The sequence below is a fragment of the Microcaecilia unicolor genome, chromosome 12 (assembly GCF_901765095.1).
Source record: "Microcaecilia unicolor chromosome 12, aMicUni1.1, whole genome shotgun sequence".
NCBI classification, from domain to species: Eukaryota; Metazoa; Chordata; class Amphibia; order Gymnophiona; family Siphonopidae; genus Microcaecilia; species Microcaecilia unicolor.
This window is the reverse complement of record NC_044042.1, coordinates 35,460,747-35,477,729: the sequence shown is the minus strand read 5'-3', so window position 1 is coordinate 35,477,729 and position 16,983 is coordinate 35,460,747. Positions and strand designations below refer to the sequence as shown.

The window sequence follows — 16,983 nt, the reverse complement described above, 5'->3', positions numbered from 1 at the left end:
GCATCATAACTGGATACCAGTAAAGTATAGGATTTATTTGAAGTTGATGGTATTGAGTATATTATGAAAATATTCATCAGTGACAGTTAGGGCTCTGCGTTCTTTGATTGTTTAATGCTGACTGTCCCTCCAGTAACCGAGACTCGTTTATTGGTTACATGAAGAGAGGCATATTTTTTATTTGGTGCCTCTTCTATGCAGCCCACTCCCTTTAGAGGTTCAAGCACAGAGATTGATACATCGGTTTAAGCCTATGCTTAAAGCCCGTTATTTTACCTTGGCTTTTGGTGTTGATGTTCCTGAAACCTGAGTGGGTTGAGCCCTTGGTTATCTGCAGATTTGTTATTTTTAATATGTTATTATTTTAAATGTTTTTATTATTGTACACCGCTTTGATCCTTTATTTTGAAGTGGTATAATCAAATATTAGTTGCACATTACCACCTAATTCAGCTTAGTAAAAGGTCCCCTATGACTTGTTGAGATTTATTTTGCATGCTGTGCACAATTCACTATAACGAGCTGATTTGTATTCATTAATACTTTGTGAGAATGCCTTTGCCTTTACAAAATTGCATGTGCCAAAGTAACAAAAAGTGCACATTATGTGGTACTGGGCCAAAATTTTTCAAAAGGAGAGATTACCCTTAAAGATCAAACAATATATCCCTCATTTATTATATTAGCCAATCATCATATTCTTTATAGGTCTATGTAAAATTTCAATTTAGTCCTTATGAAAATGAATTTTCAATTTAATCCTTGTGAAATCTACTAGTGAAAATGTCTACTTTGACTTCATTAACTTCATAAAAAATGCGCTGAATGCGAAAAATGCACTCATCATAAGAAATTTAAGCAGGGGAGATTTAAACTGCCTATACAATATTTTCCACTGGAATGTTTTTCTTCCCAGATGTAGCAATAAAACTGAAAGCCTTGAGCAAAACATGTACTCCTTTCAAACACTGTAACTTGTAGGCTTTTTGCTGCCTCAGAGTTAAACTTGGACCCTAAGCTCCTTGCCTTGGTCCTTGAGAGAAAGAGCTTGCATGGAGTAGAATTAAGGTACAAAGCAGCAGTAAGCCCAATGTGGGCTTACCGCTCTCTAAAAAGGAAGTCTCCCCGGGCTACCACTGCAGCCCAGCGGCACTTCCCACTCCCAGCATGCCATCATATCTGGTGCTACAAAAATATATTTATTTTTCTAGTACCGGTGTGTACCCGGCAGTAATTGGGCAGTGTCACATGCTGCCCGGTTACCGCTGGGTTAGGGCAGGAGTCCTTACTGCCACCTCAATGGGTGGCAGTAAGGGCTCCCCCTAAAATGGCCACGTGGCAAATGCTTTAATTACCAAACATCCATTTCCTAGAGAAAAGCAGGACCCACCTTTTACCTACTGCGGTAAAAAGGGACCTCGGCCCAGATGCCAGCGCAGGCCCCCTTTTGTCATAGCTTGGTAAAAGTGGCTCATCCTATATAATAATTCTCACCTCCAACGTTCTGACTTGCTGCCTCGGACCATGGCTCATTCCGAGTTGGTCTGCTAGGCTCCGAAGATCAGGCTGACATCACCGTAGCCATTATGATGGCAACTTCAGAACCCAGGGGGAAAAAAAAAACATGCCTCACAGCTGATCCATGTCCAGAGGAGGGTCGCTGGACATGGGTGGCTGGAGGTGGGGGCAGGGGAGAGAGGAGGGTCGCTGGACATGGGTGGCTGGAGGGGGAGCAGGGGAGAGAGGAGGGTCGCTGGACATGGGTGACTGTGGGGGGGCAGGGGAGAGAGGAGGGTTGCTGGACATGGGTAGCTGCAGGGGGGCAGGGGGTCGCTGGACATGGGTGGCTAGAGGGGGCAGGGGAGAGAGGAGGGTCGCTGGACATGGGTGGCAGGAGAGGGAGCAGGGGAGAGAGGAGGGTTGCTGGACATGGGTGACTGTGGGGGGGCAGGGGGAGAGGAGGGTCGCTGGACATGGGTGGCTGCAGGGGAGCTGAGGAAAACCTTGCTAGCGCCCATTTCATTTGTGTCAGAAACGGGCCTTTTTTTACTAGTAGTATGATATAACAACATTTTCTACTGAAACAGTCATCTCTACATGATAATAACCTAGTAGCTAATAATGATGAATCATAAGGTCTTTTGCACTTGTCATTCACAGCTATCAATACATGAAACAGATGACCCCAATGATAAGAGGTTCCTGTTGGTGATGAAAGGCGCACCAGAGAGGATACTGGATCGATGTAGTACCATCATGATTGGAGGCAAAGAACAGACACTGGATGAAGAGATGAAGGATGCTTTTCAAACCGCATATATGGAACTAGGGGGGCTGGGAGAGAGAGTACTGGGTAAGTAACGTGGAGGGATCCGATGCTTCTGGGGGGATTTGAGGGTAAAAGCTAGCTATTCAGTCTAAGTGGCCACTAGATAAAATTTGCTGGGAGACACTGAACAAATAAAATTTAGATTTTGTAAGATTAAATTGAGAGATGAGGAAAGGTTTGTCACTGCAATGGAAGTAGGATAAATAGCTGGATGTAATTCAACAAGTAGTTTCAATGCAATGTTCATGACATTAGTCACAAGTGAGGCGTAGCAAAGACAGGACTTGGGCGTGCCTAACACTTGGACACCCTTGACCCATAATCGAAAAAAGCAAGGACATTCCTGACGAACACTTGGACGTTTTCACCTGGACATGTTTGTTACAAATAAGGCACAAAAAGGTGCCCAAAATGACCAGATGACCACCGAATGGAATTGGGGTCACTAACCCCCTCCCACCCTCAAAAAACATCTTTAAAAATGTTGTGCAAGCCTCTATGCCAGCCTCAGATGTCATACTCAGGTCCATGACAGCAGTATGCAGGTCCCTGGAGCAGTTTTAGTGGGTGCAGTGCACTTCAGGCAGGCAGACCCATCCCCATCCCCCCTACCTGTTACGTTTGTGGAGGAAACAGCGAGCCCTCCAAAACCCACCAGAAACCCACTGTACCCACTTGTAGGTGCCCCCCTTCACCCGTAAGGGCGAAGGTACTGGTGTACAGTTGGGGGTAGGTGTTTTAGGTGGGGGTTTGGGGGACTCAGCACACAAGGTAAGGGAGCTATGTACCTGGGAGCAATTTATGAAGTCCACTGCAGTGCCCCCTAGGGTGCCCGGTTGGTGTCCTGGCATATCAGGGGGCCAGTGCACTACGAATGCTGGCTCCTCTCATGACCAAATGGCTTGGATTTGGTCATTTCTGAGATGGATGCCCTTGGTTTCCATTATCGCCGAAAATCAGAAATGACCAAGTCTAGGGATGACCAAATCTAGGGACGACCAAATTTCAGGATTTGGACGTCTTTAACCGTATTATCGAAACAAAAGATGGACGTCCATCTTGTTTTGAAAATACGGGTTTCCCTGCCCCTGGTTGGGGATGTTCTGTGAGGATGTCCTCATGAAAACTTGGACGTCCCTTTTGATTATGCCCCTCCACGTGACATAAATGCACAGGAGGAGAGTATCTTTCAGTTGAAAGGAAGCTCTGCAATGATAGGGTATAGGATGAAGGTGAAAGGGGATAGACTCAGAAGTAACCTGAGAAAATAGTTCTTCATGGAAAGGGTGGCGAATTTGTGGAACGACCTCCCAGTGGAAGTAGTGGAGATGAAAATAGTATCTGAATTCAAGAGAACTTGAGATAAGTACATAGGATCTCTAAGGGAGCGATAGGGAGAGTAGATGGCATGAATAGACAGACTGGATAGGCCATATGGTCTTTATCTGCCTACATTTCCCTCTGTTTCTGTTACTAAATATATATGTACAGGACAATTCTGCCCCTGCTCCACCCAGACTGTATCCCTGGGAATGGTTATGCACAAGCCCCTGGATTCTGTATAGGTCGCCTAAAGTTGGTCTCGCCTAAATTAATTGTGTAATTAAGCAATAACAACCAATTATTGGCATTATTTTGAAACAATTATGAGTGTCTTATGCATGTGCCCTGCACCCTATTCTATGTTATGCATATGCATAATATAGAATGCAAAGGGGGTGTGGCCATAGGAGGAACATGGGTGGGTCAGGCGCATTCCAAGAAGTTAGGTGCGATGTTATAGAATACTGTTGTTTGCCCACCTAATTTTACACCAGCTTTTGGCAGGCATAATTGCTGGTATCGAAAGTTAGGAGCGAAATGCACACTGGGGGGGGGGGGGGGGTCCTTTTACAGAGTGGCAGTAAGCCGAATGCAGGCTTACTGCTCGCTCTTCCGACTACCTCCAGCCCAACGCAGCCACTGGCAGTAGTCCTGCCCTGAGCACATGCCATTTCCGGGGGAAAAAAAAGAAAACCTCCAGAAATGGCTTGTGCAGAGGTAACCTGGCGGTAATCGGGCATCACCACATGCTGCCCAGTTACCACCGGGTTAGCACCAGGGCCCTTATCGGCACCTCAATGGTTGGCGGTAAGGGCTCCCCGCCTCATGGCACTCTCACCGCGTGGCCATTTTTGGGGGGGGGGTTACTGGCTGCGGGGAAAAAGGACCCTGGCACACAGTAAAAACAGCCCCCACCACTAGCACAGGGCCATTTTTCCCGCAGCTTAGTACAAGGACCCCTAGGTTGGTATTTTGAAAAGGGTGCTTTGTGCAGAGCAGCCTTTACAGGACACTAGCTTAGTATGGATCGTCTTCCTGCCTAACTTTGGGTGCCATTAACTGAATTCCCTCCAAAGTGCATATTAAGAGCATGACATCTTTTTCAGTGCATGTATTTATACACGCATATAGAGCTGCACAATTTCCTAAAAACCTTTTTTCCGCATGTAAGATAGCTTTACAAAATTACCTCTTTATAGTGTTGCTTTCCACATAGAAATGGGTTCTACAGTAATTCTTCCAGAGTATAGAATGTAGTTGTGGGGAAAAGCCAGAAGACTCAGACAGTTTCTAGTGGTCTAAGCTACGATACCAGTGGCATAGGAAGGGGGGGCGGGAGGGTGGTCCGCCCCGGGTGCACGCGCTTGGAGGGGTGCCGGCCCCGCTGGTTCCCTGCTCCCTCTGCCCCGGAAAAGGTTACTTCCTGTTCCGGGGCAGAGAGAGAGCAGGGAACCAGCGGGGCTGAATCAGCTCCGAGTGACGTGCACTCGGGGCGGATCGGCCCTCCCGCAGGTAAGAATGTGGTCCGGGGGGGGGGGGGGTTCGCTCTGAAGGGGGGGTGCACCGCAGAGGGAGGGGGGTCGCGCCGTGCTGCACCCGGGGGGGGGGGGGGTGCGCAGCGGTGACCCGCCCAGGGTGTCATTAGCCCTCGCTACGGCACTGTACGGTACTATGTTAAAGTGTGTTAGATTGTAAGGTGCTGCCATCCCCAGGGTAGGTTAAGAGGGCTACTTGTGACCCATGTCTAGCAATGATAAGGCAATAAATGGTTACATTTCAATGCGTTTCTCTTCCCTTTGGTCTCTAATGTTTCTGACTAGGCTTTCTTGTTTCATTAAAGGTTTCTGTCATCTATACCTGCCAGAGGATGAGTTTTCTGAATCCTATCCATTTGATACTGAAGCTATGAACTTTCCTACCTCGAACCTTTGCTTTGTGGGGCTCATGTCTATGATTGACCCACCTCGTTCCACTGTGCCAGACGCAGTCACCAAGTGCCGCAGTGCTGGAATTAAGGTAGATTTTCCACCGTCTGAATGCTATAGCATCAGAGTTCTTCTGATAACCCATGTAGGAAAATATTTGGAAAGGCATTTCTGTGCATAAAAGAGCACAAAGGGAGAAGGGGTTGCAGTACGATGCCTGAGAATGAGATATTGGCCAGTGGAGTCATCCAGGCAGGGCCCTGTGTGCTCATTCCTAGGAAATCCCTGAGAAATTGTGCCATCCTGAGCAATTGCCTAGTTCATCTAATAGGAGACAGTGTGGAAAATAGTTCAGGAAGCTCAGGCAGATGTACATCAACAGACAAAAATGTAAATGATTTCCAGTTATTTGAACTGACTGCTAATTATACATGGGTTATGAGTAGGAATAAAAAGAACTGGGCCAATTTTCAGTCATCACAGTTTAAAATGCTGATCATAGTGGTTAAGTTACATGTAACCTTACTGCATTTAGGTGCACTTAAATATGCCAGCTCTAAGGCTGCTGTAACTGCGGGGTGCCTAAATGTAAAGTGTACTGGGTTGTGCTAGTGTTCTAGCATGGAATCTGGGTGCCCAGATGCCATTGTAGAATAGATGCTGCCTGTGTAGCATCAAGGCACCTACTCATTTATAGAACTGCTACCATTTGGGAACTCACCCCAAGGGGGTAATTGGATCAACTAATTTTGCACTGAAACAACAAGGAAGGATCCCCTACAGAAACAGTATATATGCCAAAAAAAGTAGGGAAGGGATGTTGGCCAACCAATAGTAGGACTCCAGATGTAGGTGAACAAAAGTCTTTATTGCCAGAAGGCAGATACAATGGACTCGATATGGTGCCGTGTTTCAGCAACAATATGCCTGCATCAGGACTCAAAGTATCTGTAAAGCTGTCACCAACATCTTTCTACAAAAAGAAAAAAAAATAAAGTCTCGTGGTGAGACTTTCAGGCTCATTTTCGAAAGAGATGGACGTCCAAAAAGTGACATAAATCGGCACTTGGACGTCCATCTCACAGAAACGTCCAAATCGGTATAATCGAAACCGCATTTTGGACGTCTTTCTCGGAAGTCCATCGGAAGGACGTCCAAATCTCAAGGGGGCGTATTGGAGGCATGTTCAAGGTGGGACTTGAACGTTCCTAAGACTTGGACGTCTTTGAGCCAAAATGGAACAAAGCAAAAACGTCCAGCACTAAATCTTGGCTGTTTTGAGCTGGACCCATTTTTGTTACAAATAAGGCATAAAAAGGTGCCCCAAATGACCAGATGACCACTGGAGGGAATCAGGGATGACCTCCCTTTACTCCTCTAGTGGTCACTAACCCCGTCCCACCCCCAAAACGTGTGGTGAAGAACAAACATCCAAGTCTAATTTGGGACGTTCTGCTAAAAATTTCCAAAACTCCAGTGGGAACATAGCCATTTTTGAACCTGAAAAGTCTATCTTTTTGGTTCAAGAATCACCTTTTTCTAGATTTTTTATGCTCAGTGCATTTTTCTTTTGGGACCATTTTGGAAAATGTCCCAAGAGAAAAATGCACAAAAAACAGCCATGGGGATGTCTGGGGGGTGGGGGTGGGGGGCATCATTCTTAGTAGATTGGCCACACAGACAACCCATCAGGGCAATCTAGGGGGCGCTTCAGTAGACTTCACATGAAAAGGTCCCAGGTACATATCTTACCGTAACCCCCTTATATTGTATGGGGAACCCTCCAAAATCCATCACACCTACTGAAACTCACTGTAGAATAGCTTTCAAGCTTGCAGGTTTCACCTATATGTAGGTAGGTATTTAGTGTTTTTTTTTTGGAGGGCTCTCATATTTCACCAAAAGTTTACCAGTTAAAGTGAGATATGGGCCTGGGTGCCCTTCTCTACAGTCCACTGCATTGACGTCTAGGCCACTCCTCGACCTGTTTGCTGTTCAAATCGGAATGGCCATGATATCTGAAGCTGTCATAGATCCTGGTATGTACTATCACTATCACATCTAAAGTGGCTGGGAGGCAGTCAGTGACCACTAGGGGAATTAGGGGAGGGTTGTGCCTTAATCCCTCCAGTGGTCATGTAGGGCATCTTTTGGTCACTTAGTTGTGATTGAAACAGGTCTAGCTAAAAATGTCTTTACTTTGGCCCTAGATGTTTTAATTTTTTCCATTATTGCAGAAAAACATCTATCTTTTGGTGCCGCCCATGTCCCACCCAAAACATGCATCGTTGAAATTTGGACAAAACTGTGGAGCAAAACGTCTAAAATCAGGGTGCCAAACATCACAATTTGGATGTTTTTGAGAGAAAAACATTTTTCTGCCACCTTATAATGTTTTTTTTTGGATATTTTTATATTTTGAAAATGAGCCCTTTAATCTATTTGCACTGTTATAAAATTACCCTTCAGTAATATGAGAGGACTGTATCCACTGGAGTATCAGGTCTGATGTGAAGATTTTGTAGGTTCAAGCTTCTATTTTCAACTGGTTTCCTTTCACTACTTAAGGTTATTATGGTCACTGGTGATCATCCTATCACAGCAAAGGCAATTGCCAAGAGTGTTGGTATCATCTCAGCTGGCAGTGAGACCATCGATGACGTTGCCAAGCGCCTGAATATTCCTGTTGAGCAAGTCAATAAGCGGTAAGTATTGATGTTGCTCCCATGAACCTTCCAGACTTACCTTGCACCCCATTCACATCTTGTCTAGAGCTAAGCCAATCCCCTATTGCTCCTGATGTACTGCTGCTATTTCTCAAAATGGCACTGGCTGACCTGAGGCTGAAAGTTTTGCATTTTGCACATTTCTTTTAACACATTGTGGCCTTCCACAACAACAACAAGAGTGATATATTTTGGCCTGCCTATGTAGTAAGTTTTTGCACATGAAGGCCGATATTGCATAGGTCATCTAGGTTGGAAAAGAGGCATCCAAGTCAGGACATGCATAATTTCCTGAGCATTTTACAAAAGGCTCACAGAACACAGAATAGTTTCTAAATGCCTATTAAGACACTCAAAATGCATGAGTAGTTTGCAACAGATACAGTCGAAACAGCCATTTTACAAGGAAATAGTCAAAAACTGAGCGGCACCATTCAGGGTTTTGAATGTGTAAATGCCAGTACTTAGGTATTGGGAGCAATTTTGTAGCCCATGTCTGTAACTGTTGGCACATAAATACTGAGTTTTACAAAGCTGGACATCAAAGAGGAGCCAATTAAGGAGCTTAGCTCAAACTCTAGGGCCCGATATTTAGTGGAACTGGGAGTTATCCAGGTTGGAGTGGCTCCTATCTGGATAAGTCCTGCTCATCAGTTACCTAGATTTTCAGCAGCACTTACTTAGATTGTATCAAATTCAGGCAGATTGCATTAGCCCTATCTAGGCAGTGCTGGTTGGACAGGGGTAAAATCTGGGCGGAACTGGGAGTTATCTGGTTAGCGACAATGTTCAGTCTGCCAACTCTGTATCTGGATAAAGTTAGGACAGCATTAAGCCAAAACTGTTTTTTCATTTGCCAATGATAGGAGACTGCCTGCAACCTCACAATGCAACCAAGGCCGATATTGAGCCAGTCATGTAGGTAGCTAGGGCATGGGAAGCTGAATAGCAGTCTTGGCTTCATAAGCCATTTCTGAGATCTAGGCAACCCCCCCCCCCCCCCCCCACCCTCAAGCTCAAACCTTCACCTTAGGATTCACAGCCCTGTCCTGACTAGAAAATCTCTACCCCCTGTGCCTCACCCCATAGGCCCTGGACCTGAATATCACTGGTGGTCTAGTGAGGTCTGTTAGAGCAGGAGTGATGCCCATTCACTCCTGCCCATGGCCACTCCAAATCCAATATGGTAGCCATGACCTCTTGCCACTGTCTCACAATCAAGACTGATTCACATGTATAATGGGCTACTGGTGGGACTCTCCCCTTTGGGTTTAGTGTGAGTGTTAGTTGTCTTCTTGTTGGAGTGCGTGTGTTCTTTCTTTCCTATTGTTGATGGTGTTCTTTCTGATTGCAGTTTTTATATACTTGTACACCACTTTGACCTGGTTTGTAAAGGTGATATATGAAAACCCAATAAACCATATCTCAGAGCAAATTTTCTTTTGATAGTTTTCTACCCAACTCATTTACCTGGACATTAAACTTTAGGGTAGAGGCTGCTAACCCATGGAAACTCCCATGGCCTCTTAGTCCACAAGAGTTGTGACATAAGAAGCTATTTCTTTGTATGATGTCTGCAGGGATGCAAAGGCAGCAGTAGTAAATGGTGGAGAGCTGAAGGATTTGAACCAGGAAGATTTGGATGAAATCTTGATCCATCATTCTGAGATTGTCTTTGCTCGTACCTCCCCTCAGCAAAAATTGATTATAGTGGAAGGCTGTCAGAGACAAGTGAGTTGAATACCAAAGTAGATAACTTTTTATTTATGACATTTCTTTTTAAACTCTGCATGTACGTGTATTCAAAGACTCTACATTGGATGTCAGAAGGCATTTGCTTCTATACATATCATAGCTCTTCTTTCTAATTAAAATAGCATTATTGCAATATCATTCCCTCTCTCTCACCTGGAAAGATTGAAAGGTGATTATCAATCATATCTTTAAATACATGGGACATTGTTGCTATTTCGGAACTCAGCTCACCTAAAGAATTCAGGAAAAAAGTTTAGATTGTTTCTGCAAATTCCTTTCTCATTCATTATTTCACCTTTCCTTGAATTGTCCATGTTGGAATACTTTGCTTAAATACCTTGCTGAAAACTACATGACAAACTCCTAATCAGATATGTCACTTGAAAAAAATAAGGAGAATACTTCAAGTTAGTCTCTCGATTTTCATCTTTTTAGATTGGTTAGCGCATTCTGTCTTAACTTCATTCTGTTTACATCTATTGAGTTTAATTTTCCGTATTTCACAAAGACTGTTGTGTAGGGCCCCTTGAGTATCTCAGTTCCCCAATTTTGAACGCAGGTGTTTATTGTCCTCTCCCTGCATCAGCTGGTTCCTGAGATGGGTGAATTTTTGTTTTCCTTGTGTCACGTGTATTCCTTTGCATGTCACCCTCAGAATGCTATTGTTGCTGTGACTGGTGATGGGGTCAATGACTCCCCAGCGCTGAAGAAGGCAGATATTGGAATTGCAATGGGAATTGCAGGATCTGATGCAGCTAAAAATGCAGCCGATATGATTTTGCTCGATGATAATTTTGCCTCCATAGTCACTGGAGTGGAAGAAGGTAGTATACTAACTAATACTGGCTGCAAATACCATAGCAGGACTTACTTATCTACTCCTACTATAGTTGAGATCATCTTCATACACCTTTTCTAAATCCATGTGCAATCTTTCCTTTAAGTTAGTCCCCTTAATTCTAATTTCTGTGACCCTATCTTATCTATCTACATGTTCTACCGCTGCTTATACCCTAAGCTATTAAGATGTTGTATAGGTATTGTGTTGACGTTGCAAGCAGCATACTGTACCATGCAATGTACTGTTTGAATATTTTTACAATTGTAATTGCCTATTTCCTATGTCTGGCTTATTCTTGCTGTATGCTACCTTGGGTAAATTCCTTCAAAAAGTGGTAAATAAATCCTAATAAACAAATTGATTAATTAACTGGTAAATATATTACAACATTTTCCAATGCTAAAAATGTTATGTTAAATAGTTCTTATAATCTGTCAAGTCCCTTAAAAAGGCCCAAATCGGGTTACAGTAAATTGCAGCAGAGCAGCTATAAATAATGACGACAAATAAAAAGGGCAACACAGCAATAAAAATACACGGTATGGGCATTGTTTTACAATCCTGGGTGAGCCACCTTTTAATCAGGTTCAGAGTACCCATAGAGGGGCATAATTGAACGAAAACGCCTATCTCCATGGGCGTTTATCTCCAAGAACGGGTCCGTGAAGGGGGCGGACCGAACCGTATTTTGGGAAAAAATAGACGCCCATGTTTTATTCAACAATGTGTGAGCTGGGCGTTTTTGTTTTTCAGCGATAATGGAAAATGAAAGCGCCCAGCTCAAAAACAAATAAATCCAAGGCATTTGTTCGTGGGAGGGGCCAGGATTCGTAGTGCACTGGTCCCCCTCACATGCCAGGACATCAACCGGGCACCCTAGGGGGCACTTTTACAAAACCAAACAAAAAGGTAAAAGAGCTCCCAGGTGCATAGCACCCTTCCCTTGTGTGTTGAGCCCCCCAAATCCCCCTCAAAACCCACTGCCCACAAGTCTACACCATTACTATAGCCCTAAGGGGTGAAGGGGGGCACCTACATGTGGGTACAGTGGGTTTGGGGGGGGTTGGACGACTAATAAGCATTAAGCAGCACAATTGTAACAGGTAGGGGGGATGGGCCTGGGTCCACCTGCCTGAAGTCCACTGCACCCCCTAACAACTCCTCCAGTGACCTGCATACTGCTGTCAGAGAGCTGGGTATGACATTTGAGGGTGAAAATAAAAAGTTGAGAAACTTCATTTTTTGTGGTGGGAGGGGGTTAGTGACCACTGGGGGAGTCAGGGGAGGTCATCCCCGATTCCCTCCAGTGGTCATCTGGTCATTTAGGGCACTTTTTGGGGCCTTATTCGTGAAAAAACAGGGTCCAGGAAAAGTGTCCTAAATTCTAGCTAAAAACGCATACTTTTTTCCCATTATCGGTGAAATGCGCCCATCTCTGTTCGGCAGATAACCACGCCCCAGTTCCGCCTTCGCCACACCTCTGACACGCCCCCATCAACTTTGTCCGCATCCGCGACGGATTGCAGTTGAAAACGTCCAAAAATCGGCTTTCGATTATACCGCTTTATTTGGTTTTGTGAGATAAACGTCCATCTCCCGATTTAGGTCGGAACTTGGGCGTTTTTCTTGTTCGATTATAAGCAGGCTGGTGTTACTTCTGTCTGAGTGAGGACAATTATTAGGCAGCCAGATTACCCATGTAAATCATTATTTTCCTTGATAGGTGGCTCTGAAAATTGCCCTCATATTGTTCTGATCTACAAAATTAAGGACTTCTTTTACAAAGATGCACTAGCGACTCCCATGTGGCAAATGAGAAGAAACCCATAGGACCTGAATAGGCTTCCTCTCATTTACCACACAGGAATCTCTAGCTTGGCTTTGTAAAAGAAGCCCTAAATTTTAATTTGCAATTTATAGTCTAACCAGCAAATCACTACAAGACGGATTCAAATCATTCAGCAATTAAGATAATGTCACAATAAACTTTATAATCAAAACAATAACCCCCCCCCAAAATAACAAAAAATAAAACCCAGATTATAGTTTAAATTATAATAAAATGGTTAGATAGTGTAACTGTATACCAAATCTGAAACAAGGATAAAAATGATCTGTCTTGCAATCTGTTACATCCGCTATGTAAATTGGTCTGCTGGGATACCTTTCCAAGGGATCATCAGGGAATCAAAGCGGGTTACAAAACCATGCATTAAGATCATCAAACTTACTAATCCAACCCCAAATATTTACTAAAAAAATAAATCTTCAGGCGCCCAGTTAGTAAAACAATACACTTGTAAAATGTTTTCACTCATATATGGCTCAAACATAACAACTGAATCTTCCTTCTCCCTCCTTTGCAGGTCGCTTGATTTTTGATAATATTAAGAAATCCATTGGCTACACTCTGACCAAGAATATTGCCGAGCTGTGTCCTTTCCTGATCTACATTATAGCCAGTGTTCCCCTGCCAATTGGTACCATAACCATCCTCTTCATAGATCTGGGCACTGATATTGTAAGTAGTTCATTCAGTGGTTGGTTGGTATAAATAACTATTGGATATGTGCTCCCAGACTTTGGTCCATTTCTGATCAGCTAACAGTAGCAGTCTAGTTATCAAGGTGTGGTAAAAAAAAAATCACCTTTTACCATACCTTGCTATGGAATTCAGCAGTTACGCAGGTTATTGAATCTCATGGTGAAAGAACTTCACCTCACAAACAGCATTATTCCAGTGGCTCCCAGAGCATTGGGTCGCAAAACTGTGGCCCGATGCTCCTGGGCAGGCAGAGCAAGCCCCCTTCAGCTTACCACCAACCCCCGAAAGGCCTTACTCATCCCCCCTGGCTCCAGACCCTCTTCAAGGCCCCCAACCAACCCCACCTCTCACATGGCCCTAGCTCCCCTAAAAGGCATTGGTGGTCTGGGGTCCGGGGGGGGGGGGGGGGGCTAGGAGCAATGCCCAGTTGCTCCTGCCCATTCCAATGCCTCTGCAAAAATTTCACCTCTAGTGGTAGTCATGCAAGCGGGATAAAGTTCAGGTAGTCTTTTTCTTTTCTTTGTGTGTGGTCTAATTTTATCCAATTAGCAGTCTAAACATGGCCACCAACCAGATAGCTTCTGGCTCTATCACTCTGCCTACTGACTACACTGGCACTGTCTGGATAGTGTTGGTTGTCAGGACAATTTAGTGGCAGACAGTATCTGGGTAGTGCTGCTGACTATCCCTCATGACAGCACTTATGCGATTAACCGTACCTGCTAATCAGATAATCACCTTTGACTATCAGCTCACCTGTTGACACTAAAATTTTGGAATTAAAAGGGAGCAACTTTCAAGTGTCTGCAAGTAGTGGCAGTCTTACTTTGCCCTATGAGCTTTACACTGGTTTTTCACAAGTAAAAGTATGCAGGTGCTTTCCCTTTCAAAACTGTCTTGGGAAAAAAATATCCCAGATCATTCTACACTTGCTTTATCTGCGAGTAATGCTTTTCTTCAAAAATGTACAGTGGTGGAAATAAGTATTTGATCCCTTGCTGATTTTGTAAGTTTGCCCACTGACAAAGACATGAGCAGCCCATAATTGAAGGGTAGGTTATTGGTAACAGTGAGAGATAGCACATCACAAATTAAATCCGGAAAATCACATTGTGGAAAGTATATGAATTTATTTGCATTCTGCAGAGGGAAATAAGTATTTAATCCCTCTGGCAAACAAGACCTAATACTTGGTGGCAAAACCCTTGTTGGCAAGCACAGCGGTCAGACGTCTTCTGTAGTTGATGATGAGGTTTGCACACATGTCAGGAGGAATTTTGGTCCACTCCTCTTTGCAGATCATCTCTAAATCATTAAGAGTTCTGGGCTGTCGCTTGGCAACTCGCAGCTTCAGCTCCCTCCATAAGTTTTCAATGGGATTAAGGTCTGGTGACTGGCTAGGCCACTCCATGACCCTAATGTGCTTCTTCCTGAGCCACTCCTTTGTTGCCTTGGCTGTATGTTTTGGGTCATTGTCGTGCTGGAAGACCCAGCCACGACCCATTTTTAAGGCCCTGGCGGAGGGAAGGAGGTTGTCACTCAGAATTGTACGGTACATGGCCCCATCCATTCTCCCATTGATGCGGTGAAGTAGTCCTGTGCCCTTAGCAGAGAAACACCCCCAAAACATAACATTTCCACCTCCATGCTTGACAGTGGGGACGGTGTTCTTTGGGTCATAGGCAGCATTTCTCTTCCTCCAAACACGGCGAGTTGAGTTCATGCCAAAGAGCTCAATTTTTGTCTCATCTGACCACAGCACCTTCTCCCAATCACTCTCGGCATCATCCAGGTGTTCACTGGCAAACTTCAGACGGGCCGTCACATGTGCCTTCCGGAGCAGGGGGACCTTGCGGGCACTGCAGGATTGCAATCCGTTATGTCGTAATGTGTTACCAATGGTTTTCGTGGTGACAGTGGTCCCAGCTGCCTTGAGATCATTGACAAGTTCCCCCCTTGTAGTTGTAGGCTGATTTCTAACCTTCCTCATGATCAAGGATACCCCACGAGGTGAGATTTTGCGTGGAGCCCCAGATCTTTGTCGATTGACAGTCATTTTGTACTTCTTCCATTTTCTTACTATGGCACCAACAGTTGTCTCCTTCTCGCCCAGCGTCTTACTGATGGTTTTGTAGCCCATTCCAGCCTTGTGCAGGTGTATGATCTTGTCCCTGACATCCTTAGACAGCTCCTTGCTCTTGGCCATTTTGTAGAGGTTAGAGTCTGACTGATTCACTGAGTCTGTGGACAGGTGTCTTTCATACAGGTGACCATTGCCGACAGCTGTCTGTCATGCAGGTAACGAGTTGATTTGGAGCATCTACCTGGTCTGTAGGGGCCAGATCTCTTACTGGTTGGTGGGGGATCAAATACTTATTTCCCTCTGCAGAATGCAAATAAATTCATATACTTTCCACAATGTGATTTTCCGGATTTAATTTGTGATGTGCTATCTCTCACTGTTACCAATAACCTACCCTTCAATTATGGGCTGCTCATGTCTTTGTCAGTGGGCAAACTTACAAAATCAGCAAGGGATCAAATACTTATTTCCACCACTGTATCTATTGTTGCATTCCCCACAATTGTGGTACAGTGTAGGGCTGCACATTTGTTAGCAATCATACAGTTTGTTTGGGTGCCTTAAAAAAATTTTAGGAGTCCTTTTACTAAACTGTGGGAAAAAGGGCCCTGCGGTAACAGAAAGGGCCTTTTTTCTCATGAGCCAGGGCTCTTTTTACTGCAGCGGGCAAAAAGCCCCACCTCCCCCCTCAGGAAATGGTGATGTGGCAAGATAACTCTTACTGCGTGGCCATGCGGTGGGGAGCATTTACCGCCACTCATTGAGGTGGCAGTAAGGGCTTCCACGGTAACCCAGCTGTAACTGGGCAGTGCGCAGCGATGCCTGATTAGCGCCGGGTTAGTGCCACTTGCGGCCACATTGGGCTGGTGGTAATTCCAATTTAGCATGCAGTAAGCCCACGTTGGGCTTACTGGCGCTTTGTAAAAGGGCCCCTTGGTGCATGCAAAATCAACGTTATAAACACTAACTTTCGAATTAAGATCTGTACAATCGATTTGCATGTATAAAAAGTTCTAATACACATAAAGTTATTAAAATAAATATGTGAAATAAACCAAAAAAACTCTGAATAATCAGTATATAAAAAAGCAAATAACCTCAAGGTTTTTGTCCATGTACATCCCTAGTACAATACCTTTGTCTTGTAGATTCCGTCTGTTGGATTTGCATATGAGAAAGCCGAACGTGACATCATGAACAGGAAACCTCGACGTAAGAACATAGACCGACTGGTCAATCAGCAGCTTGCCTTGTATGCCTACCTACAGATTGGTGAGTTGGACACTTACTATAAATGGTGCTCAAGTTTTGGTACAGAAACACATTCTAATGGATGAAATGCACCGAAAAGGCAGCTTTTTTTGTGTTCAGATATTTAGTTTAGAATGTTTTATATTCTTTTAGTGTATGTTGTTTTGTAATTCCATTTGATTGCGACGTCTCTTTATTGTAATCT

General features: G+C 44.4%; 1 protein-coding gene across 2 annotated transcripts in view; it reads left to right on the top strand.

Annotated features, from left to right (window-relative positions):
* The window catches only part of ATP12A (ATPase H+/K+ transporting non-gastric alpha2 subunit), a 54,883-nt gene that overhangs the window by 25,937 nt on the left and 11,963 nt on the right, over nucleotides 1-16,983 (top strand). For both annotated transcript variants that reach the window (XM_030221154.1, XM_030221153.1), the window contains 7 exons: nucleotides 2,161-2,353; nucleotides 5,493-5,668; nucleotides 8,146-8,282; nucleotides 9,884-10,034; nucleotides 10,714-10,882; nucleotides 13,266-13,420; nucleotides 16,676-16,799. In XM_030221154.1, the coding sequence (XP_030077014.1) occupies nucleotides 2,161-2,353; nucleotides 5,493-5,668; nucleotides 8,146-8,282; nucleotides 9,884-10,034; nucleotides 10,714-10,882; nucleotides 13,266-13,420; nucleotides 16,676-16,799 (1,105 nt within the window). The remainder of the gene's footprint in view (nucleotides 1-2,160; nucleotides 2,354-5,492; nucleotides 5,669-8,145; nucleotides 8,283-9,883; nucleotides 10,035-10,713; nucleotides 10,883-13,265; nucleotides 13,421-16,675; nucleotides 16,800-16,983) is intronic.